The sequence below is a fragment of the Toxotes jaculatrix genome, chromosome 17 (genome assembly GCF_017976425.1).
Source record: "Toxotes jaculatrix isolate fToxJac2 chromosome 17, fToxJac2.pri, whole genome shotgun sequence".
NCBI classification, from domain to species: domain Eukaryota; kingdom Metazoa; phylum Chordata; class Actinopteri; family Toxotidae; genus Toxotes; species Toxotes jaculatrix.
The window spans coordinates 22261838-22288200 of record NC_054410.1 but is presented as its reverse complement, the minus strand read 5'-3'; the positions used below and the strand labels follow the sequence as shown (position 1 = coordinate 22288200).

Below are 26363 nucleotides of genomic sequence, written 5' to 3'. Positions count from 1 at the left end.
TTATTCTGATGTCACATCATGATGAGTCACAATGAGCCTAAAAATATGAACATCCGTGTGTTCAGATCTGACGATGAAGTTGTGACTCAGAAGAAGAGGGAGAGCCATTTCTGATGCAAATTGCAGCAACTGGGCACAAAGAGTTTAAAGAAGTACCTTAATCATTCCATAATCTGTGCTGTCGCCACCATTCCTGAACTATACTTCCATGTCATTAATCAGCCAGGATCTATGTTCATAATCTATTGTTAACTAATATTGGTCAGTACATAGGATGGGCTATATTTTCCCAAATTAATTTATTTACACATTCATTTATTTCTGTAATTTTTTTAAAAAATAAATATGTGTAGAAATCAATACATAGGGAAATTAAATATGTATATATATATAAATGAATAAAAATTCAGTGGTCACTTTTTATTCTTTTTGTAAAATAATATGTCTTTATTTTTAAATTTATAAATCACATTTATGTATTTATTTATTTATCTAGTTATGTGTCCACTTTGGGCCACCATATAATCGCTAGTTTCTAGTTCCAGTGTCAGGATTCTACAGCAGCGCCCTGGGTGGTGTGGTGTGGTGTGGCAACGACCACTTCCACTAACCAGACCTGTAACATCACCACTCGTGTCTCAGATGAACTCTTTACAGTGTATGAAACTTTAATGCAGCACAGAGGCAGTTCCACACAACCACATGAATAATTCAGAGAGATTGCAACTGTTGTTATGTACATCGTGTCTCAGCTGCAGAGTAAAAACCCTTACAGTGAGCGTGGTGGGGTAATCAAATTTCATGATGCAGTCTGTAGAGAGGATGGAGCTGCCCTGTGTTTTGGGGTGGAGTGGCAATAAAAGAAATTGTCTCGTTCCACCCAGGTAGTAAATGAAAGCTCAGTAAACAGCTCTGTAATAACCGAGTGTGGAAACAATGATTACTGTTTCTCTTCGGTGTCTCCCGTTTCACGAAGCTATCAACAAACCTTTTCTAAATGTAGGTTCATCCATCGAGTGAAGGTCCGCTTCTGAACCACTTCTCTTTCAACTGCAACACAGAGAGACAGACAAGAAAAAAAAAGAGATTTCAGTCATCGGCAATATGAACGAGGGCCACAGAACTGATCAGATCAGAGAGTCAGTAGAAACAAACAAACATAAACCAGCTTTTGCCAAAAGGTTTTTCAGCATAGCAAAGAAACAGCATGGCAACAGCGAGCGCACACACATGGACACACACCATGTCTTCTGACCTCTTGAACGAGAGGTCGGTCCCAGATTCAGAAAGAACTGGGACCGATTTCATGTGTCAGAGTCTGATCAGGTTGAAGTCAGTGTGAAGGGAAAGAGGCAGGTCAACGCCGAAATGTGTCAGTGTCCATCAAGCACAGTGTGTACACGCCCACATACACGCCTGAGAAGATCTCTGATCAGGCACAATAACTAGAAACACCTCTGTAGGTCTATTTAATTTACGTATTAATGACTCCATGACTATAATTAAAAACTAAAACACATACTGCATTTTCTGGAAACATATTCTTAATTTATTATTAATATTTTGATACTGATTTACATTGTCTATTCTAACGGCGCATAACACATCACTAATTTAATTTTCTTAGCGTATAAATATAATATAATATGTGTGTGTTCATACACTTCTTCAAATTGCATTTGTCACCTTGGAAACTTTGATAAATTCTCCATTATAACATTTCAAGTAAAGTTCTGTGCTTTTAACCAAAGCGTGACGGCATATTATGTATCTGTGAGTTAATGTGACAGTTTAAATGAGTTGAAAAGAGAGTTTAGCAGACTCCTAACATACTAACAGATTAGTACAAACTTTCTATCATGTCTTTTTCTTCAGGTGTTATGATTACAACATACGATGGCATGTTATTATGGATTGGGAAGGGGACTGCAGCATATGTACTGCTGTCTTTCTTCTTTGGAGCCCTGAAGGAGCTGTACTCTGCTCACTCCAGTCTGACTCTGCTGCACCGCAGTACACAAAGCAGACATATGGGGGGAATGGCAACTACAGAGAGGAGTGGGAGGAGCTCTGGAGGGGTTACCATGGTAGCAAAGTCAGCTGTTTTTCATTCTTTATGTCCAGTATGGTTCACTGGAGGCAATGGGGCTAACTGATTTGAACACACTGAGGGTAATGGGAGCTTCGGCTGCTGTAATGATGTTGATTGTTTCCTCCTCTGATGGAATCATGACAGTTACACCAGGGCCTGATGGGGAAAGATAGCTCTGCATTACAGCAAAAAAAAAAAGCAGGGGTGGGGGGTGTTTGTCAAGGTGCCCCATCAACTGCACAGCAGTACATCCTGACTAGGCTTTCCTCACAGGAAAACACCTCAAAACACAGAGACTTCACCCCTCCTGTTCTCACAGAGCGCTGGAGTTGGTATTCAGGAGGCGTAGCTGAGGCTTTAACGCGTGAATCTTTGTCAGGGCGGACGTGGGGAGGTGGGGGTGGTGGGGAAGGAAGGGGCAGGGTGGGAGACAAAACGGAAAGAAGATGAGATGAGAAGAGGAGACGATGGGCAAGATGCGAGAGCCTGAGGGGAGAGGAAAGGCATGCTCAAGAACACTGATGAAACAAACACTGCAACAAACTAAAGGAACAATCCTGACACATTTTTGACATTAGTTATCCATCAATGCAAGCTTCAACAGACCAGAGCACAAAACAGCCAAAGGCATGGCTGAAACCATCAATCAACAGAGAGCAATAATCCATCACTCCTCTTAATGGCAAGTAAAACGGAATTACAATATTTCACTATCACAGAAACAACAATAAAAATGTCCCTCTCCATCACATCCCAAAAAGGTTTGGTTCTGATAGCCGCCCTTCCATTCCAGATCCAGTTCCTGTTTGGTAAAATACTCGGTTCAGTGAACTCTGACAGCTACCAAACATATTATCAAAACTTTCATCTCTGCCTGCTCTTTTTTACAGCAAAGAACAACAGATGGCAGGCTTCTTCGTTTTAGTCTCTGTCAGCTGTCAGTATCATCAACAAACTGTACGTCAACGTATCAAAAGTAAAAGTACTTGTTGCTCTTTCAGTGAAATATTAGATAATTTTATGCCTTTAGGCCCCAAACAGTCATTTAAATGGAACCATCTGAGAGGTTTAAAGAAGTCCTCCACCCCTGGTCAAACTGGTAATAATTCATTTTGCTGACCTAACAGGTATTCGTTCTACCGTTTGGTTTTCAGACTTTTCCGTATCATTCGGCACAAACTCAGAGATGTGGGAGCTGAGAGAACAGTTTTGAAAAAAAAAAATGAGTGGTGACTCTAGACTCTGGTCAGTTTCAGGACAATGCCCCAGTGAACTTAAATGCATATCGTATTCTGAATTAGGACCTGTAGTAGATTTAGATTAAAGCTACACCAATAAAACAATATATCCACTGATATAAGCTTAGGTACATTGGTGTATATTGGTGTGTTTATGTCGGTCAATAAGTAAGCAACCGTGTCATTTACCATAGTACTGGTCAAGGGAGTGCTCCTCAAAAGAGAGGGGTCATCCAAAACATTGGAAGCCATCCTCTGTGGGTCCAGTCGAAATGGGCCATTTTCTTAATGCTAGTACTGACGAGACACCTCAGTTTCCAGTCTGATGTGTTTTGGGGCTGGGAAGAATCTTGTTTTTTCTATGTAAAGCAACAGACCAACAGCAGAGAGCGAAAGAAATCGAAGGATGACGAGCACCAACAGAATACTCCCTGACAGACCAGAACAGGCAGCCGATAAGTGACTATATAAAAAGGACTTTGCTCAAAAAAATAAATCACCGGAGCTTACAATGCAGTACATTTATAAGTCTACACTCTGAAGTATGTGAGCAAGTCCGGATACTGTGACTTAATCTTTCAGAAAAGTGTCAAACACCCGCCACTTGCCAAAGACAGCGTGCCCTCAGCAGTCCTTCCGTAACAGAAACCAGAGCTCTGCAGTGGATAATATAACCTGGAAAAATGACATCAGCTGACGACAATTACTTTTACTGCACATAATGGGCGTCTTTTAAAGTTATGGCCGGTTTTATTTTACGAGTCTGACCGCTGCGTATTTCTCTGTGGCGACTAATTACGCAATTGCTTACAAACTGGACGTTGTTAATGTGATGTGGAATATGACAGCTGTGGAAAAAAACACAAATGAAAAGCTTGTACAGTCTGAGCGGCAGTGAATCTGAGATCATCATGGTTTAAGTTGGAGAAATAGTGAAACAGAAAGCCTGGAAAAGGAGGCGTTAGCATGACTGTTTGATCATTTATTCTGAGGCACATAGCAACACGATGGGAAGAGTCCTAATGATACCTCTGTATGTCTGCCTGGCTAGTTTGGTATAAAGCTGTGTGAAGTCTTATGCTTGCCGGAGTAAAATTCAAACATTCATCAGATTTTTAGATCCCAAAAGCGTCAAAGTAGTGGTAAATTGCAAATTTTGTTCCTTTTGACCTTTGGGAATCATCCTCAGAGAAACTAATGAAACCAATGTCTCATTAAATCCCACAATTCTTTCAGGAATCAGGAGTTCTGCTCCATTAATGATATTGTGTCAGTGTGCAGGGCTGCCCGGAGTATGAGAGGAATTTTATTTATGGTGCTTCTCACCCTCTCATGGCAGCTGACAACCGTTTTTAATTAAATTCAAAATCCAATGTGAACAGGGCCCTTTCGTCTGATTTAGGAAGGGACAACGCTGTCTCGTTTACACTGCAAAAAAAGAAAAAAAAAAACCTGACTCAATCCATATATAGGAAGGTTGATGAAGAAGTGGAATCGAAAATAATAAACTTGTCTGTACATGTCGTCACCGATGAATGGCAATGACAGTATGATGGAGGCCGTCTCGCTTTACTTTGGAATACGGTGTGTGAACACAGTGAGCATTATGGTTTCTCAGTTTCCACACTCATGCAGCCTCCTGAGATACAGGTGCATCCAGACCAGCAGCACCATGTTTGCTCTTGTGGTAAAGAGGAAATTCATCTTGAAGCCTGAAGTGGCTCCCAACATGCAACACGTTGCAACATTCCTGTTGTTCCAAATCAAATGTCAGTGTTTTGGGACTAATCAGCAAAATCATAACTGAGTAAAAAGTGATTCCTGCTTCGTTACTGAACATGGGATGTTATTCTTTTCTTGTTTTCCACTGGTGACTTGAGGTGCGTTTGTCTAAGGTAGGACTTCTCTGACTTCAGGCTCTGTGGTCGGTTTCATTTGCTTGCCATGCAAACAGTGGAGGCACAGCTGATACCACACTGAGTTCAGCAGCCTTTTGACTGGGACATGAACGATATGTTTAGAATGACAGCTCTTTAACTGCAGCCCTGTCATCAGTCAGACGTGGAGGGGAGGCAACAGAGGGAGCAAGCAAATATAATTAAGTGGCAATTAGCTTTATGGAGCCTGTAAATGATCTATTAAAAAAAAAAAACTTGACAAGCATTGAGGGATTTTTTTGTAGGGTTTGGCGGCGTCAGTGTCTCTTTGCTTTGTGTTTCCCAACCAAAGCATGCGACTTTATTGCCTTGTATTCCATCAGAAGGAGGATTAGTGGATATCAAAGAAAACTCATGTCTGTCTACAACAGTGTCAACTACTCTGACAGAAACAGTGGTGATTATACAGCATGCGTTTTATTCACTATAGCTCTTTAAAACTATCTTAATTATACAACTGTATGTGTGTGGCCTGGCTACCTGAGCTTCCTCTCAGCATAGTACGCAACAAAGACAGACAAACGCAGGGCAAACACAACAGCAGCTATGGTAACCACTACACACCAAGTAAATGTTACACCAGTACAGTGGTCTATCAGTTACCACCTACTGTTCAAAGACTTTAGGACAGTGATTTTTATGAAACATTAAGAAAGAACATTTTAGTGGCATAAACCATAAAACACACAGACGCAAAAGAGTTTTTGTTTTGAAGCAAGTAATGATGACTTATATGTCATTGTTCAGCACAGTCTCTGTAACCCAGCCGCAGTCAGTCCATGCCTCCAAACTCGGAGGATGTCTGATCAGCTTTTCTTGGCTGAGAAGACAGAAAACACTACAGTTGCTTAATGTTCACGACCTGTGGCTCCAGCCTAAAAAAAAAACCCAGGCGAGCAGCAGCAACATTTAAAAAGGTTCATTAAATGCATCTGACAGCCAGTGGAACAGCTGTAGCCTCCTGCGCTTCACCTCCAGCTGCTGATTCAGAACTGTGAAGCCGATCAGACTCAAACGCTGATCTGATGTGAATCACGCTGAGAGGATTAGCTGCTAAATTCTCTAGAAAGGAGTCAACAGTCGCTCTGTTGGTCCCTGATGAATTATAAAAACACACCATTGGCTGTACTCACAAAGAATCTAAAATAAAACGGAGAACACTATTTTTTTATTTTAGCTGTTACTGAAACTGAACTAAAATGAAAAGCTGTTGCTTGTATGTATGTAAGTAGCTGTTGTGCTTAAGGCATCTTCAGTAGCACTGTGGTGCTAGCATCAACTCAAACGTATTTAATACGTGAGCAGACTGCTCAGACCATCATCTAGTAACCAAATTAACCAATTAAACTTCTTAAAATGAGCTGTTTTATTAAATGTATTTTTTTTTTCTGCTTTTAGTCCAGTGTTTGAATAAAATGACATGGGTAAGTACAGGACACCCTTCTTATACTGCAGTGTTTAGACTGATCTGAGTTCTGTCGTCCTGGCTGTCAGTTCAAGCCTTGTAGATGACTTCCCTCCCACCCTCTGCCTGCAGGCGCTCTGGAACCGCCTACGCAAATCCTCCAAATTCACTTTGAACTGAGTCGGCGTGAGAGATAAAAGACACCGAGAGAAAGATGTCGCCTGAAAAAAAACAACTTTTTTTTATTAGTGATTGTGATAGTTTTAAATTTAAGGTTCTACCTGCCACTGCACATGGTAATCAGAGCAGGGAAAATGACTGAGTGTGTGTGTGTGTGCCTGAACCCAGGCCCAGGTAAGAGCTAAGAACATGAAAAAATAAACAGGATGGCTCTTTCATTGAAATATTCATCCCACGGGGACATCCCTTTAGACTGCAGTGCTGCATCATCCAGAGCTATTACATAACTGCAGAGTTCACAGAGAGGCTCTTCCTCCTTCTACCTCTTGGGACTAAAATCATCATCTTACCTGTTTGGTGTCACTGCTTCAGATCAGTGTATTTCATGTTTGTGTAAAACAAAAAAAAAAAAAAAAAAAAAAAAAAAAAAAATGCATTTCATCAAACCTAAAAAAACATCACAATAAATCTAAAATAATAAAAAAGTGGGTATTAATTATTACAAACATTCGATTCAATAATCTATATTTATTAGATCATAGGTTATATATTATTGATGCTTATAATATCATACACTTATTTTTTATTAATACTCAATATTTTTGTATTTCAAATAGGCCTGGTTGATCATGTATCACATGATCCACTGCTGTCTTGACTGGTTTATACGTTGATGCTAAATTATTCAGCCAAAGCTCCAGTATGACTACCATTAACTGAACATGAAAAATTCTCGCCAATAAGAACGTGTCCATTACCCTCTCTTTTAATTTCATACACATAGCACTGAACACGACGTTTTGCAATGAAGTGTTCCTCTATTGATGGGAAAGGAAAATTTCTAATGGTATAAATTTATTATAAGGACAGCACGATGGTGCAGTGGTTAGCACTGTCACCTCACAGCAAGAAGGTTCCTGGTTTGAATCTGCTGGATTTGGAGTTTGCATGTTCTCCCTGTGCCTGCATAGGTTCCCCTCCAGCTTCCTCCCACAGTCCGAAGACGTGCCGGTTAGGTTAACTGGTGACTAAATTGTCCATAGGTGTGACTGTGCGTGTAAATGATTGTGTGTCTCTAAGGGGTATAGAGGATGGATGGATGGATTGATTAAATCCATCCATCGTGGCAGTAGAAATGATTGCTGGTCGCCGGCGCTGATCATCGTGCAACACTTTATTTAAAGAACTACATCACAGGTCAAAAGCATTTAACCCCAACAAGACTTGACCATGTAGAGGTTATGACACACAGTAGGTTATTTAGGTTATGTAAAATTATGTAAATGAGATGGACTCTTATATAGCACTTTTCTTAGTCTTATTGATCACTCAAAGCTCTTTTACACTACACACGGCTTTTTTATTACACCCACATGTTCACACATACCAACGGCCCAAGGACACTTCGACATGTAGACCAGAGGAGCCCAGGATCAAACCACCGACCCTCTGATTAGTGGACAACCTGCTCCATCTCCTGAGCCACAGTTATGTAAGAGTAAATACGGGCCTATTTCCAGTTTATGATTATCAACATGATGACAACATGATTATTATAATTATTAAATTATTATTACACATAATCATTCAAATTATAAGAAAGGATTAGGTAAGCCTCATTACTGTAGTACTGTTACAAAAGAAGGGAGCGAATGGAAGCAGCTCGAGTTTAAGGAGAAGGTCTCAAACTGAGAAACACAACATCTGCAGAGTGCAGACAAACAGTTCGGAGCAGCGAGCAGGAGCAAGCTGGCAGCACTCACGCAGAGGACTGAGGCAAGAAGGCAGGGGTTTTTTTATGGTAAGCATTACAAAAATCTGAAATGAAGACATAATGCTCTAAAAATGAAAGACCGCACTCTGGAATAAAGAAACTCTGTACGTTTCAAGAGCAGATAGTCTGACCATAGCATAACCAGGCTCCATAAGGCCTCCACTTTATCACTTTATAAGAATAACAGAGCTGTGATGAGACAAAAAGGTCTTGACAAACAATAAAAGGCTCCAGTGGGTCCGGATGGTTCGGATAGATCAATCATTTGCAGTGACTGAGTGTGTTTCCTCATGTCTTTCTCACTGATGTTCATTCACAGCTACAGGAACGAACACATGGCCACACACTTTTTTTTGTGTGTGTGACCATTGAAGGGATGTTGTCACATGACAAACACCATGTTCACCTGTTAAAGATGTCTATAAACTAATAAAGTTTGTAAAGAAAGCATTTTAGTGGTAAAGCCTACAAACCACTGCGTGGATTGAAAACTGAAAGACAAGATGTGGACCAATCACCGCCCGCGCAGCTGAGGTCACGCATCAAGTTTATCAGTTGAAAGGGTTAATAAGTCACAGAACAAGGGGGGAAAATGAAACAAAAAAAGGACAGTTTGAAACACCAGCATGAGGAGGTTTTAGAAAGCTTTGCCTTTCATATCCACACAAGCTGCTTTGAGTGTTATTTTTGTGCTTAAATCACAAACAGGTATCACTTCCAAAGTGTCCCAGCTGATCATCTGGGCTGTTGTTTTTTTTTAAGGAGACAGGGTTTCTGCTAATCCACTCTCCTGGATTACAATGTGGTAAAAATGTCATTTTTTAGATCTAGATCTCATTTAGATCTCATTTTTAACTGTCACAAAAGAGAATCAAATGTTTGGCACTGTGATAAGTTGCAGAGCTGTAAAATCCTGTTATAATTCTGGGGACTTCTCAAAGTCATGGATCTGTTAGCGCCATTCTATACAAACTCACCTAGGACCTCCCAGTTCAAGTTAAAACTTCTAGTAATTCCATGGAACCTTGTCCCAGAAACATAAAGCAACACACGTCTGCATTGTTGTGAGCGTGTTGTTTAAGGGTATCATGAGATGATAGTATAGAGTAGAGCAATAGAATTTTTGCAAGGTTCCATGAATTTACTAGACGTTTTTGTGTGATTTTTTTCTCAGGAATATCCATGACATGAACAAAGTTCTGAATTCTGGGTGAGTTGGGACTTATCTTAAATAACCCATTAGTCAGACTGGACTTTCCGGATCTTACTTCATCGTCTTATGACACCTTAGACAACGCTGCAGGATCAACAGAGCCCCTTGTGTTTCTTGCACAACTTTGGACTCTTTCAGTCTGGACACTTGAGAAGCGTGCTGTAAGAATGCTCTGGAGGGGGGATGGAGCTGGACCAGTCCATATCAGCCTCAGAGAAAGAAAGATGATTCTTCAGCTAAGACAGGATACTGCAGAGTAATCACAATCTTTCTTCCCCTGAATCATCATCTTTATAGTTGCACAACAGAAACATGATCTCTCCCTGTGATCTGTTCAGCATGTTTGTGTAATCACCGGTCAATGGCCGGAGGCAAGTGCTTGTCCTTGTGTCATTGCCCCTGGAGTACACGCTGCCTCCTTTAGCCCACTGTCACCACTGAAATGCAGAATGGGTCTTGTTTTCTCCATCACCATTTTAAAAGTGTTCAAAGGGATGAGAGGCAGCACAACAAAATCTGTTCAAGTGTCCTCGAGCAGGACAACAAATACGTAAATTAGAAATGTAAAGACTAAGTGCTTCTTTGAGCAACAATGTTGCCTCTTCATTGTTCAGAAGATCCACAAACAAGACTTTGACTAAAGGATGAATGATTCATCCATTATCTATACCGCCTATCCTCTTAACGGTCACAGGGATGGGGGCGTCTGAGCCAATCCGACTTTGGGCAAGAGGTAGGGTACACTCTCAACAGGTCACCAGTCTATCACAGGTTTGACATATAGAAACAAACAACCATTCACACTCACATTCACACCTATGGACCATTTAGAGTCACCAGTGAACCCCTAATCTGCATGTCTTTGGAGGAGGGTGCGGGGGAAGGCCCGGGGGAACAGGCAAACTCCACACAGAAAAGTCCTGGCCAGTGGATTCGAACCCACCACCACAAGGGCAAATGAGTTTTATACAAATAAGCTAAGAGTTCAACATTAGGTAGAAGCTTCTGTTACAGCAGAGCAATCTCAGAGTAGGGTTGATGAGACAATACTGTAGCGCTTCATTGCAGTCCATTAGTGTGGGTGTCCTGACACTTCATCAGAATACATAATGCTTCAGTTTTGTTTTACACAAAGCATGTACAGAGCTGAGCGACTGGGTGACACTTACCACCCATAGTTACGTTTTCTTGAAGGGCAACCCATAACAACTGGACTAATTATGATGGGAGCAAAGGAGGAAGTCAGATTGTATAGAGCAAGGATGTCCATGTAGAACCCAGAAGATCAGGGTGGAAGGACGGTCATGCCTACCCCAAAAATGTGGTGATTTATGGGCTGATGCTAATATTCCTAAACACATGAAATACTGCAATAAAGTAACAGTATTTCATTGTATTTATGTTTCTGCAGTGATAACATTAGTGTTTGCTGAGATGGCAACATTTTGGGTAGCAACTGACAGCATCAGTACTGAGGTTGGATTGGTACACCATGACTCCAAACACTCTCAGGACAAACCAAGTACTGAGTGTACAGCAGCTGCCAGTGACTCAGCAGCAAGTCGAAATAACACGAAAGGAAAAGAAATGTCTAGCAATCGCTGCTAACATTAGCAAGCTAGGATAACTAATGTTCACTTTCTGAGTGGAACACAATCTGAACCGCATGATGGGCCATCCAAAATGTTGAGTGTCGTCAAGGTACAGGCGCCTTTAATCTATAATGGCTGATGAAGGGGACAAAAACGCCTTGTTCGTATGATGAACAGTAGGATGTTCTCTAGTCAGTGCACCACGTAAGCTGACAGCACGTCTCCTAGCAACACCAGCTCTCAGCTGTGACTCACCGGACGCCATTGGAAACACCCACTCAGACGTTCAAGCTCTAGATGCTGTTTGTGTCCAGTGTGTCCAATAAAAATGGTATAAACCATTACAGGTTCTATTACACTAACAGTAAGGAGAACTCAGACTGACTGAAAATGTACTAATTCCAATTAGTGTCTGAGAACATATTAGTCATTGGGTCTCTCCTCTGTTCCAGGACACCACCAGTTTTGCCAATATTTGGGTTTCTGACTCCAAGATCTGTCAGTGGTTAATCCACATGAGGCTATAAGGTAATCAAGCGATCTACAGGTGCTACAATCAATAGCTGTACCTGAGGTGTGACTGTATCCTCAGAAGGTTGACGTAACCTTGACAGATTTCTCTCTCTTGAGCTCCTCCTGCCTGACTGAAGACACGGCATACTTAACAGACAACACAGAGTTATAATGGGTTTCTGATCCCCCAGATCACATCAGAGAGACTGCCCTTGAGAAAGCTCCTGTCTGAACAGTTTAACTGACTGAAATGAGATCCACTGGCTGGTATCATGTCAAACATCTTCCGCATTCCAGCAGATTAGACAAACCAGCAGCTTCTAGAAGAAGACTCCTGGATACGATTTAACTGATAAGCTCACACAGCACCCTGAAGATACTTTAGATAGTGACCAAAGAGCAAAAAATAAATAAATAAATGTATAAATGTTTTTTTTTGCTCCAAGTGCTTAAAGGTAAACTGAGCTTTTTCTGCTCACATAGGAAATAAGGGCCTAAAACCAGTTTTGACTGCAAAGGGAAAACAGAGTGAAACATCAGGAGATAGAGCTCCAGCAGCTCAAGTTGAATCACTGGAAAATTGAAAAGCAATCCCTGGTGGGTGTGTGTGTGTGTTCACTGAGCACGTATACCTGCTCAGTGAACACCCCCCCCCCCCCCCCCCCGGGGGGCCACAGGTCCACCTGAGAGCTTGTCTCTTAGAGACACTGTGTGCGGCGAAGCACGCGGCTCTCTGTCATCACTGACGTTAACCCTTTGAAAGCAGCTCCTTCAGGGTGTGTTAAATGCTGGGTTATTTCTCTGGTCCAGCAGTGCAGCTCATAAAAAAACAGCTTTTCCAGACCAATCACACACCGAAGACAAAGAGTGAGCTAACCCAGGCTTACGTCACCCACCGGTGGAGGTTTACCTCACAATATAACCAGTGACCTTTTAAAAAGAGCCAGAGGTATTTTTAGAGGGGGGTTTTTATAAAGGGAGTACTTTTCTTTCTGAGCACTTACCCTGCAATGGGTTTACAGGTAATTGCTTGGTAAAGAACAGCAGGAGTGAGTTAAAGCCGCACTGAGGAATTTATGTCTGACTCCACTAAAACAATTGGGGCAACAACAGACAAAAAAAACCCAATCCATTCATAAGACTTGACTCTTTGCACACAGTGCTTTGAAAAACTTATTTTAATTTTATTTTATCTTGGATAAAACAGGAAGTTTGGCACTGGCATCAGGAATCTGCTCCAACCTGTTGCAACATACAGTGCTGTGCAAAAGTTTTTGCCCCCTGACCATTTTCTGACATTTCTTGAACATTTGTCAGACTCATCCAATTCAGATCAGGCAAACCTGAATATTATACAAAGATAAAACACAAGTAAACACAAAATGCAGTTTTCAGTGCCAATGTCATTTATTAAGGGAAAAAACAATATCTGAACCTACATAGGGCCATGTGAATAAGTAATTGCCCCCCTAAACCTAATAGCTGGTTGAACCGCCTTTTGCTATAACTGCAGTCAAGCGTTTGCGATAAGAGGTGATGAGTCTTTCACATCGCTGTGATGGGATTTTGGCCCACTCTTCTGTGCAAAATTGTTTAAGATCAACCAAATTGGATGGTTTTCGGGCATGAACAGCCTTTTTAAGGTCATGCCATAGCATTTCAATAGGGTTCAGGTCGGGACTTTGACTAGGCCACTCCAAAACCCTCATTTTGTTCTTTTTCAGCCATTCAGAAGTGGACTTGCTGGTGTGCTTTGGATCGTTGTCTTGCTGCAGAACCCAGGTGCGCTTTAGCTTGAGGTCTCGAACTGACGGCCGAACATTCTTTGCCAGGATTTCTTGGTAGTGAGCAGAATTCATGGTTCCATCAATAATAGCAAGTCGACCAGGTCCTGAAGCAGCAAAGCAAGCCCAGATCATCACCGTTCCTCCACCATGTTTCACTGTTGGCACAATGTTCTTTTTATCAAATTCAGTGTTCTTTTTGCGCCAGATGTAACGGGATGCATGTCTCCCAAAAAGTTCAACTTTTGTTTCGTCAGTCCAGAGGACATTTTCCCAAAAGCTTTGGGGATGATCAAGATGATTCTTGGCAAAAGTGAGTCGGGCCTTGATGTTCTTTTTGGTCAACAGTGGCTTTCGCCTTGGAACTCTTCCATGGATGCCATTTTTGCCTAGTGTCTTTCTGATGGTGGAGTCATGAACATTGACATTAACTGTAGCTAGTGAGTCTTGCAGTTGTTTAGATGTGGTTCTTGGATCCTTGTTGACTTCTGCAGCTAGTCTGCGCCATGCTCTTGGAGTAATTTTGGTAGGTCGGCCACTCCTGGGAAGGGTCACCACTGTGCCATGTCTTCTCCATTTATGGATGATGGCTCTGACAGTGCTCCGCTGGAGTCCCAAAGACTTACCAATGGCTTTGTATCCTTTTCCAGACTGAGACATCTCTATAATTTTCTTTCTTGTTTGCTCTTGAAGCTCACTGGAACGTGGCATGATGATGTGTGTTCAGTATGGCCTACCTCACCTTGTCAGACAGGTTTTATACTAGTGGTCTCCTGATTGGGAATGTCTGGCAGCAATCAGGCCTGGGTGTGGCCATGAAATTGAACTCAGCTTTCCCCAGTAGTAGGATTAATCACAATTACCTCACCTTTTAACAAGGGGGCAAATACTTTTTCACAGAGGATCATGTAGGTTTGGAGAGGATTTTTCTCTCAACAAATAAAATCACAACAGGACAACTGCATTTTTTAAATACCTGGGTTATCATTGTGTAATGTTTAAATTTGTTTGATGATTTGAGAAGGTTAAGTGGGACAAAGGTGCAAAAAGGTGAAAAATCAGTAAGGGGGCAAAAACTTTTGCACAGCACTGTATATATATATATATATAATATATATATATATATATATATATATATATATATATATATATATATATATATATATGTTTGTGTGTGTGTGTGTGTGTGTGTGTGTGTGTGTGTGTTCTGTAGCTAGCTGCTGTTAACAGCAGGATTAGCATTGTGAGCGTTCCTGTCAGTTCAGGTGTTGCACAGTATTTGATTTGGGTCTTCTCCAGCTCTGCTCAGCTCTCCCTGACGCTGAAAGATAACTTAGGTGTGCAGTCCGCGTATGTTCCATAATATACAGTGTCCTACATTGCTGTCCTCTGCAGTCAATTACCCACTATGACATAAATGAAACACAGCCGCCGTGGAACTCAGATGAAAGCAGATGAGGGTCGTTTGTCACAGTTATGTCATTTGACAGATGTGCTCCCTGCTTTGGATTATTATAGAGGCAGTTTACCAGCAGAATACTGGCCTCTGTCTCCTTTGTGTACATTTGAGCAACGCAGTGATCTCATGAATGTGTCAGCGTTCGCATTAAAATCAGTCATTCAACCATCCAGTCACTGTGAGACTGAGGCTGAACCGATATCTTAGTGTCTTGAAGTGAAGATCCTTTGTAAGAGCGAGTTTCTGGATGAGGATGATACCTTTCAACAGAGTCTCTGTAGCATAGCCCCCCCGCCCCCTCCCCCCAGTCGGGTGACACCACCGAGCTCTCATCACCTCCTCCGCAGAAACCAGGTGCTTATTCATCATCTACTTGTTCATCATGTGGCCTATCAGCCCACACTTTAACACACCTACGCGGAGAAACAGTTTATATCTCACGCTTCATTTCCAGTGCATCACTCACAGCAAGTGGAGTGAGGCTGTTGTAAAATCAGAATACAGTCTGAATGTTTTCTAAAGTATACAACGGAGCTGCCGATTGCTGAATTTGAAGTGACCAGAGCACAGCATGGGAATGTCATGTTTGGCAGATATTTGATCATAAAGCAAAAGGACTGTACGAATTTAAGTTCTATGGAACAGAAGGTGAGAAATCTGACAATCAAAAATGAATATTGAATTAAAAACTGTATTTGACTTATGACAATCCTCTGCTGGTTAGTGAGCTGGAGCTGAGGCTGACACGACGTCTGTCTCACAAAAACAAGCCCCACAGAGGAGCTACAGCTACTTTGTCTAAGCAAATGAATATTACATGCAAAGTCTGAAACTGAAAAAAAAAAAAACCCTCTGTGCTCACTGCTGCAGCACTTCTTTGCATAAAACCATCTGTGAAGGTAGCCTGTTCTGTACAACTCTGTAGCCATGAAACCTGTTTAGAAATGACCACTCTTTTTCTTTAACTGGTTTAGTTTTAACAGGTGAGGGTGGTAGCATTATTTCTAAGTGATGATGTAACGGGTATGTTACCTAATCATAATTCATAACAAACAGATCATCATCAGTGCCCAATATGACCATTATATCATCAGGAAAATGATGCCAGAGGCCCCGGTGGACTGCTTTGAAACAAACCATGGATTCATTTTTTAAACATCCTTCAGACCCTCCTGTGCCTCTACAGTCCCAAATTTCCAATGAGGACTCAGCAGGCGATCTCGTGTGGACCAACATTTACAGGGGGAAAACTAAATTTGCTGACTCCACCACAAGCCTTAAACATGAAATACTTGTAATGCACAACGATGGCATGAAGTAGAAAATCATGCGGGAGACAGATGCACTAATGAAGTAAAGCACTACTTCATTTCTGTTCATTTATTCCCAAAGCATTCATCAGTAATGTAGTTAAGATGGAAAAAAATATGAATGTGTTGCATTGGATGTCGATTTAAGAGGTAAAGGGAAGCACCGGTGGAAAAAGGTTAGTCTGGAGCTCTGCGGTTGACTTCATCCTTTGACGGTTTTACGCGGAAATCCATAAATTGCCATGAAATCCGCTTTATTCAGTCATTCATATGCGGTTAGCAGTGATGACTTATTTGCAGTTTGCTGCCTCATTCTGCTGTCACTCGGTGAAGATCAGCCTGATGGTTTGTTTGTTTGTTTCGCAGTAAATAAGCTTTTAGTCTGAAACAGATTATAAAAGCTTTGCTGCACAAAACAACTCTCAGCGTGGAAGAGGAAAATCAGAAAGAATGAGGGGATAAAAACGAAAGAGAAGGGACCTTTGTTGTCACCACCCTCTCTGACCTCCAGAAAACTCACAGCAGCAAGTTTGTGAAGACTGAGGCTCTGTGCTATCCACCCTGCTCCTGGATGTAGGGGGACTGGGCGCGCATTCAAGACCGTAGTGAGCAGCGGAGACTGTGCTGTCGCTGCTGTTTGCAGACAGTCTCAGACAGCGGAGAGTCAACAGAGCGCCCGTGGGAGAAGCCTCAGTGTTTGGATTTGTCTGAACTCTTCTTGACACCCTGTAGTTTGCTGTTCAGCTCGGTGGTTTAAGGGGGAATCCTTTACACATGTTCCTGCCTCACAGAATAGATACAGATATAACTACTGCGCAGGACTGGACACGTACACACTAACAGATGGTGACTGCACACCAGGGTTGGGTTGGACGTCTACCGGGTTTGCATATGACAATGACATTGTGGGGCGGGTAATCCCTTGTTTTGTGTTTTACTGATGATCCACTTTACTTCTTCCCATGCCATACATGTAAGACAACAGGGTGGCATCCTGTTTAACTTTATCCTTTGAGGAATAAAGACTTGGTTTATCTCAGGTAACTCTTCTTTTTTACGTCCTGAAAGAGATAACCTCACGTGTCCATCTTTTAACGATGACTCTGATCCAATGTTATGATGAAATTCCCTTTCAGACAAGCACATCTCCGGCTGAACACAGTCGCAGCCATGTTGCGTCACCTGACCTGAATACTGCAACAATGATTCAGTGAACAAAATTTATCGGGCTGTGTTCAGAAACAGCAGAGGAGTTTGATGGTTTCTGTTGCGAAAGCGTGAACTTGCAATTCTAGAATGGACAATAACGAATCTCGATGGGTGGGTTGGGTCACGATGCACACACCCTTTCACGTTTCGCACACATTGCATTGAAGATCTAATTTTAAATGGATAAATAATGCAGGTGTTTCCAAACTACTTTGAAATGACCATTTTACAGACATCACAATGAGCAATGCTGTTGTCTTTCTTTGTGAAATGAAGCCAAAGGACTCTCTAGTATAATTTACAGAAATTTTAACTGCATATAATTATGGATTAATGTGCACTATGTTCACTAGAGCCATCTGAAGCAAAAGGGTCAAGTGCAGGACAGTACTCTATGAGTCCATTCTGTTATCAAAAATGAACACCTGACACTGTTTTCCAAAGATTAAAGGAGCTTTGCCTCATGTTGGGGGCAGAGTGTTCTTTGAATAGAAACTTTGTGTTGGCGCTGTCTTCGTCAGCCTTGAGACAAACATTACTTTACTCCTCAAACAAGTGGGAGAAGCTGTAGCTTAGTAACTGGCCAAAACACAATCTAGTCCTGTAATCTTTCAAGTTCTATTTTGGTCAGTTTCACTTCTTTCCAAATTTTCATTTTTTTCCCCCCATTTTTTCTTCCTTTGTTTCCAGGTTTGTCCAATTTAAAGAGACACGCAAGTGTTGGTAGAGCACTTCCCACTTCCATAAAGTTTTTTTTTTTTTTGGGGGGAGGGGGGGCAGATAAAAAAAAAGGATCAAAATCAATTTTGACTTTTACTAAATCGTTTGGAGCAAGGTTTAAAAAGAAAAAAAAAAACAGGACCCTACGTTTCCCATAATGCAACGTGATAGCATCTTTCTTCTCTGAACTGAATACTTCTGCCTGGTAAACATCCACATCTCTCAAACTGATCTTCTGCTATTTGAACAAGCAGAATGTACTAGGGCAGTGCTTGAGCTCACACCAGTTATGTTAACTGCACTCAGAGAGAAACCTGCATCCCGAAGAGGTGGGCGGACGCGTGTGGTTGTGTATATGTGTGGGTATGAGTGTGTGTGTGTGTGTGTGTGACAGAGAGAGAGAGAGAGAGAGAGCTGTGTGGGATGTGGGATGTGGGAATGTTCAGGGACTCCAGCGCTGTAATGCAGAGGGAACCGCTCTCCCTCTTTCCTTTTCTCATCGTGTGTTATGTAACAGCCCTCCAGGCCATTGTTTTAAAGCACTAGCTGCTCTTCCAGCTTTCATGCAGAGAATCGCATCCAATCATCAGATGGCTCGGGCTCATCTACTGAGCGTTGCAGAGAATACGAACAAAAGCACTGAACTTCTGAATCTTTTCAAGAGGCTGGATGAAGCGCAAGTTCACAGGAAAAGCTCAGGTTAGTGCCAAGGAGGAATGTGCAGAGCTGAAAACCCTCACGCAGCTAGCGTGTACAGAGAACCTGCAACCTACTCATTAGGTTGCACATACTCCACAGCGAGAGGCAGCACAGGTTTCGGGGCTGCTCTTGTATGATTAGCGCATTCTTAGGTGCTTGACACACTGTAGCTCACATTGCCTTTTTTTTGACAAAACAAGTAAAACAGGAAGGCAGACTGGTTGGTCAGGGGTTCATCCTACGTAAAGAAACTAGACCTTGACTTCACATGATGTTGAAAACCAGCACCAGGTCCAGACTTAAAACTACATGGAGCTGGTTTGGGACAAACCAGGGACAGAAGGGGAAAGCAAAGCAACCTGCAAGTGCAAGACATTCGTGGGAACAAACTTTCAGAACAACCTTTGATCTGAATTGTAGAAAGAACAATTCAACAACCAAGAGAGTGTTTTTGGCTGTTGAATGGATCAAACCTTTAGATAAAGCTCTTCATCAGTCGGGTATGACAATCCATTTTTATCTTTTTTGTCTCGTCTCGATTGTTGTTTTTCCAAGGCAACTCACAATGTGACTCACAATGAGTGCAATCTTAGATTCTGGAGTCTAAGATAGAGATAAAATAGAGTTGCTCAAGACACAAAAAAAACAAACATGCCTGCCTTTGCAGTCCGCAAAGACAGGACCATCATAAATAACTATGTTTGGTTTCCATGGACAGGGGTGAGTATTATCTTGGTCTCCGTCAAGCAGGCCTTGTATTTAGTAGGTAATCTTCGAATGTTATTACACCATTCTTCTTGTATTCTTTGGCAACAGCACATAATATGAAGTGATGGACTGAATACATCACGTTATGTCTATTCTTGCCTGTTCTGGGCCTTGGGATGAAGTGGCTTAGAGCTGAACAAAGCTTTCTTTCTCACCACACTCATTAAATCAATTACTTCCACTTTAAAGAGCAATTATTGTTCGTCCCGCTCCTCTAATCTTCGTAAAGTCCTGTTTGGCAAACTGGCAGCACTTACGCTATATTAGATATTCCCACATGATTTACAGGTTCACTCCAGTTCAAAAAGCAGGAGCGGAGAGTTGTCAATATGCAATAACACCAAACCAATTAAAGGCCCTGTTATTGGTGCATTGGGATATTCTGGGTTATAGCTTCAACTTGTTGCTAATTAGTTAAATGCTGGCTAATGTGGTTGTGTTCAAGCATAGTCTGCAAATGTGCGACAAAAGGAGCCAGTCCAGGTGGTTCGGGCATCTGATGTGACACCTCCTGGGCACCTTCCATTGGAGGTTTTCCAGACACGTCCAACTCAACAAAGAACAATTTCAACACCCACAGGAGCAGAAGCTGTATCTGAATGTAACACAGCCACAACACCGATCACCACCTACAAGCTAGTTAACCCCCCCCCCCCCCCCCCCCCCCCCCCAACCCTAACCCTGGGTTCCCTTTTGGAAAGAATCCATTTAAACGAGGTTCACAACCATTGATATTTTAAAGTCAATACTGATGTCTGACCCAGTGTTTGTGTTCTGCCATCCATATTAAATATTCACCAACACAGTATTTATGTTGAAGGGAACAAAAGATGCATGCATTATGTAGAGAGTCTGACCAACACGAGGGACTAACAGTCAGAACATCTCAGCCTCTGCTGCTTAGATTTTGACCTTCATATGCTAACTGTCTCTTGTGAGCCCTCAACTTTATGGAAGAGGGATGTAAAATTACTAAAGTATTCCATTATGAGCTTTTAGCAAATACATCTAGCTCCAGTAACTATGGAGGTTATACGCACTAAAGGCCGGTATACTCAGCAGTTAAAATAATCTGAAAATGATAAACCAACCAATAGTAGTTTTTTTAAACATAAACACATAACATAAACAACAATCTTGATATGGAACCCTGAGATTTATTTGTCTTTTTTCACTCGTAGCCATGTTACGAAAAAAAAAAAATCAAATGTCAGTGCCCTCTGGTGGACAAATGATATAGCGGTGCCTGATTTATCGTTCTAGCTCCAAAAAGAAAGATGAAAAGTCAGCCATTATACAAAGATGGGATACCACATAATACTTTAAACACAGGGATAACCCCTCACATGTCCAGACAGTCTCTCTTGGAATACATCCATTATGCTGCACTTGCATCTGTTCACATGAAAAGTGATAGAAATAGTCCATCCACCAGTCTTTCACAGGGCTGACGTATAGAGACAAACAACTACTCACATTCACAATATGGACAATTTAGAGTCACCAATTAATCCTTGGACTGTGGAAGGAAGCCAGAGAACCTGGAGAGAACCCACACAGCGGGGAACACATGGGGGACAGAAAAGCAGCAACCAGTGGATTCAAACACTGAACCCTCTTGCTGTGAGGCGACAGTGCTAACACTGCTACCCACTACACCACTACGCCACCCACAGAAATAGGAAATTTACAATATTAGAGAAAAAAAAGAGAGTTTGAAAGAGAAGGATTTAATTCCTAACTTCAGCTAACCCGCCTGTCACTGCATAAAGTGTGCATGAAAGTTGTACTGTTGATTTCATAAAGTCACAGAATTTGTTGGACGCAGACCTCAGACCTTCAGACACCACCTGACCATCAGACAGGCACCTGATAACATATCCTGAGTTTAAAAAAAAAAAAAAAAAACTGATTCTGAATCATGCCTCTAAAAGCTTAACCCTGACTCATAGTGATACACCATCCAATACAATCACTGAAGAGCTTTATGATTCCCTGGATTATCCCTGAATCTAACCGAAGAGCTGCATGACTGACAGCAACTGTATAAGCTTCAGCTGAGTCTGAAGATATTCAGCATGCTGCCACAACAAAAACTGCAGAAGGTGAGACCAGAGAGTGTCTTAAATCAAACCTAAATGTTTACTCTCCAATTATTTTCTGTCAGTCCTCTATATCAATTAACTGATTCATTTCTTTTTTTTTTTTTTTTTAGCTCTACAAAGAATGCGTTGTGCACAAAGTTTGTCATCTTGTAGCGGTGCTTCCAGTTTAACTTTGGGCTCCTGTTTTTAAGCAGCACTGCAGCGCAGAGCTCCTTCCAGGGGCCAAAGACACTGTTTACTGCTCCTCACAAACAATGTGCACTTCAAGAATGACTCCCCGAGCACAGACCCTGATGTGGAGCTCTGTGGTAAAAAAAAAAAAAAAAAAAAAAAAAAAAAATGCGGAGCTTTGCTTTGAAATGTTTGAGAACTCTGTGAGCTGCAAAACTCTTTAGCAAAAAGTTCCCGAGAAATCCGGAAAAAGAGAGGAGAGAGTGTGGAAAATCACTCGTAGAAACAACACAACAGTTTGCAGTGAAGTTGTGCATGCGTGGCCAGGCCACGGCGAGCTCCCACGGCAAGCCGTGTTATTAAACAGTGGTAATGGCACTACAAGTAGTCGCGGGATGCACCCACCTTGCAGGTTCTGCACTCGGATGTCGCTGATCTGTCCGATAAATTCCTCCCGCTCGAACCAGTCTTCCCACTCGTGTCCGGCCATCTGGAGCCGCGGGAGAATGCTGCAGGGATCCTGGACAGGGACACTCAGAGAGAGAGATCCCCTGGCTGCGAGAGGACGAGGAGAAGCTGCTGCTGCAGCGGGCAGGCGGGCTGGTCTATTGTCCGGGCGGCCGAGCCGGGGGCCATGCAAGCCGGGACACTCAGGATGAGAACTGGGGGAGGAGGCGGGGGAGCTTCAGTTACTGGACGGACATCGCTGGTGTTTACTGCTGCGGGTTTATTTTTCTTCCTCCCGTCAGAGCGGAACGGCAGCAGCGATGGAGCTCCGTGACTCACACACACGCACACACACAACCCCGGAGAGAGTAGAAGGAGAGCTGGGGAGGAAGGAGCTGCAGTACCTGCTTGGTATTTCCGAGGTGGGATGGAGCTGATTCCAGTGCCCGCCCACTTCTCTTCCCCCCCCCCCCCCCCCCCCTCTCTCTCTCTCTCTCTCTCTCTCTCTCTCTCTCTCTCTCTCTCTCTCTCTCTCTCTCTCACACACACACACACTACTGACAACACCAGTAAACATCAGAAAAGAAATGGTAACACACACCACCAAGTCAAAGACAGAATTACCCCGTTTTCTGAAACCTTTATTAGTTGGATCTTTCCCATTTTTTTCCCAGTATCTTACTCTGCGAAAAAATAAACATGATATAAAATTTGATGTAAAATGGGGTTTCTGGAATATTGTGTTTTAATTATCTGAGAAAATAAGATTAACTGACAATGAAATAAGTAATTGCAGCTATTTTTTTCTGCAAAAACAAAAAAAAACAAACAAAAAAACCCCACTTTTTTTGCCCTTAGCTAAAGACGTCAAAGTCAGGTGATGTAGTATATCCAACTACCCCAAACACTGCGCTGGGAGGAAGTCTATGAAGGCTGTTTAACCTTAAGGAAGGTCTTATTTTAACCCACACCATGATCTTTTCCTAAATCTAACCCAGTACTTTTTGGGCCCTAAACCTGAACAAATCGTGACTTTACAGTCAACAAGGGTCCTGTACACCTGCTGCTGGTACGCTCCTATAGAGGGAAGGGTAGGGACAAGCGACCTACAGCATATTGTTGTTTAGGTTGTATAAATAAAATACAATCTAAAGCTGTCAAAATGTGATTTAGATCATTAACTATCTAATCAAAGAATAAGCAGCCTAAACCACATTCCAGATCTGATCAGACAGTCAGTGCCAACTGTTGGTACTTACAGCTGAACAATACAAAAAAAATCAGCTGGATCCCCTTCATGTCACTCCCCATGCACAGCGTATGGGGCTTTTTCCTTTTTCAACCACAGATCTAAAAATAAACTTGATCATAATTAGGTCAAAATCTCTCAAAGAAAATGAATGAACCTGTAAACATGTTCAGTGGAGAGTAAGATAGATAAATATATATTTCAGTGGCTGAAAATGACCTTGTAGTGTGCTCATATGGGGCCCCTGGTGGTCATGGGGTCTTGTCCTTGGCACATCACTGGTAGGTGATGTACCGAGGTACGAGCTCCATCCATGCTGCCAACCCAGGTCGTCTTCTGCTTACACCCATGTGTAACTTGAGTTGAATGTGGATGGGGGTCTACTCAGTTGTCATGGAGATGGCTCACTGGGTGACATGTTCCTTCAAAGCCATGAACACAGACACACACACACACACACACACGCTGTGGTTTATTTTGATTCAATCCCTCATGCACCTTCTCACTGCCCCAAATACTCAGCAGAGCATCAAGGGGCCCTATTTCTGTAGAGGCAGAACAACCAGCACAAGCCGCACTCTGACAGTTTTGGTATTTTCCTGACCTTGAAATTCCCTTTGCCTGCCTTTGTGAAAAATTTGCTGCCGCGGTGCAGAGGTGCGCACGGTGCACAGGTGGGAGAAGAGGCACCAACAGGTGGGAGGTTCATGCTTAGTGAACCTCTGCTGCATGGTGTGATGTGAAATCCGCGGGGGGGGACTTCAACTGCCTGGTGGCCATCTTGATGACCTTTGACCTATAGACCCCTGTGATGCTGAGCATGTTGTAGGCTCTGCAGAGGGACTGACCTGCGAAACCCTTTACATCCCACCCCAGTGAGCTCGCACCTTGTCATCCCCTGTTGCTTCAGCATTCTTCCGCTGACTCAGCATAATTTGCCCTCTTCTTCTTGTTAGCCTGCCTAATGCGGTCCTCCCAGGGAATGGTGAGTTCCAAGATCAGCACCTTGTCTGGTCCTCAGCGTAGCTGTGGCAGCAGTTTCTAAGAACTTCAGTTGCATTCTCAGGTTGACTTTCCGCTCCCGGTCTTCTCCGTTTGTCCTCTGCACCACTTGTTCCCTTCTTGTCCAGCAGCTCCCTGCTGCCACATTCCAACCATCCCTCGTCCTCAACTGATGCTCGCTGCACCTTGTTGTAGCCAGGTGCGGTGCTGGTACTCGGGCAAGTTCTCCCATAAGATACTAGTTCCACCAGGTCTCTGTGTCTTAGATGCTACTCAAGATATAAGCTGTCAGGTTCTACATGTCCAAAAATAGTTTTGGTCATCAAAGAACTCCAGAGACTTCATTACAAAGGAAGTTTTTTTGTTATACAAGATTTTTAAAAAAATGTACTCTGTGTTTTGCTGGTTTAACAAGAGCTACTAATCACATGCACATTGGATTATGTGAAAACAAGTCATTATTTTCTATAGAACACTGGTTTAGTACTTCTTGTTATTTAATTTCTGCTTATACAGCAGCTGAACAAGGCTTCAAAGCGAATGTGCAGCGGAATAACTGCGATGCTGTCTGTGCTGCAGTCATTAAATCCAGACTGAAGACTGTGTCTGGTCTCTGTACACTGTTTCCACACAGGAAATGAGGATCATATTAGTGCAGCATGTTTACAGCTTACACTTCAGACAGGCAGTCATATTTCAGTTTACAGCCATGCTACAAGGCTTCAGAGGTGTGGGTGTAGGCAGATTGGCAGGGAACTAAAAAACTTTCAGTTTTTCCTTTTTTTTTTTTTTTGCTTTGAGCTATTTGGAGGGATGATAAAGAATCCAGTCCAAGTTAAAGGCTTCTCCCATACAAGCAGTGTAGGCCAGGATGGAACAGTCATTTGATATATTAAATATAATATGTCAGAGGTGTAAAACATCCAATTGCTGAGATCAGATTTACCTAATGAAGGCAATATGGGCATCACGCCTTCAGATAATCAGCATGATGTTCATTGAATTAAGCAGGCTTTACACTTTTATTCATTATTTTGTTTCAGCCCCTCTTTCTCTGAAAATATCAATCAAGCAACCTCTACCAGTTCCTACATTAAAGTGATGCATACAGTAATGAGATGATAATTAGGATTTCTGATTTATAGAATAATATTCTGATTTATAGGTACATGCTGAGCTGGAGTCAGGATGTGGTTAGCTTAGCATAAAGCATAAAGACTGGACACAGGAGGAGACGTCTTGTCTGGCTCTATGCAAAGAGTTACACCTGCTAAGCTCACTCATTAACATGTATCTTATTTGTTTAATCTGTATGTAAACAGAACCAACTCCAATATGATTTTCTTCTCACCCCTGGAAGGAAAATGCATGTATTTCCCAAAGAACAATTTATTCTTTTGATGAAAAGTTAAGAAAAAATGGTTAAATATTAAGTTCCACAAAGTCCAGTTACATGTCCAACAGCAGATAATGTGCGTTGTATTATTGACTAGATC

At 42.2% G+C, this 26363-nt stretch overlaps 1 protein-coding gene across 1 annotated transcript in view; it reads right to left on the bottom strand.

Moving 5' to 3' along the window:
• Positions 1-22973, bottom strand: part of clmna (calmin a) — a 35960-nt gene extending 12987 nt beyond the window's left edge. The window contains exons 1-2 of the mRNA XM_041060280.1: positions 22575-22973; positions 989-1050 (exon numbers count right to left, since the gene is read on the bottom strand). Of these exons, the coding sequence (XP_040916214.1) occupies positions 989-1050; positions 22575-22659 (147 nt within the window). The 5' untranslated portion in view covers positions 22660-22973. The remainder of the gene's footprint in view (positions 1-988; positions 1051-22574) is intronic.
• Between the last annotated feature and the right edge of the window lie 3390 nt (positions 22974-26363).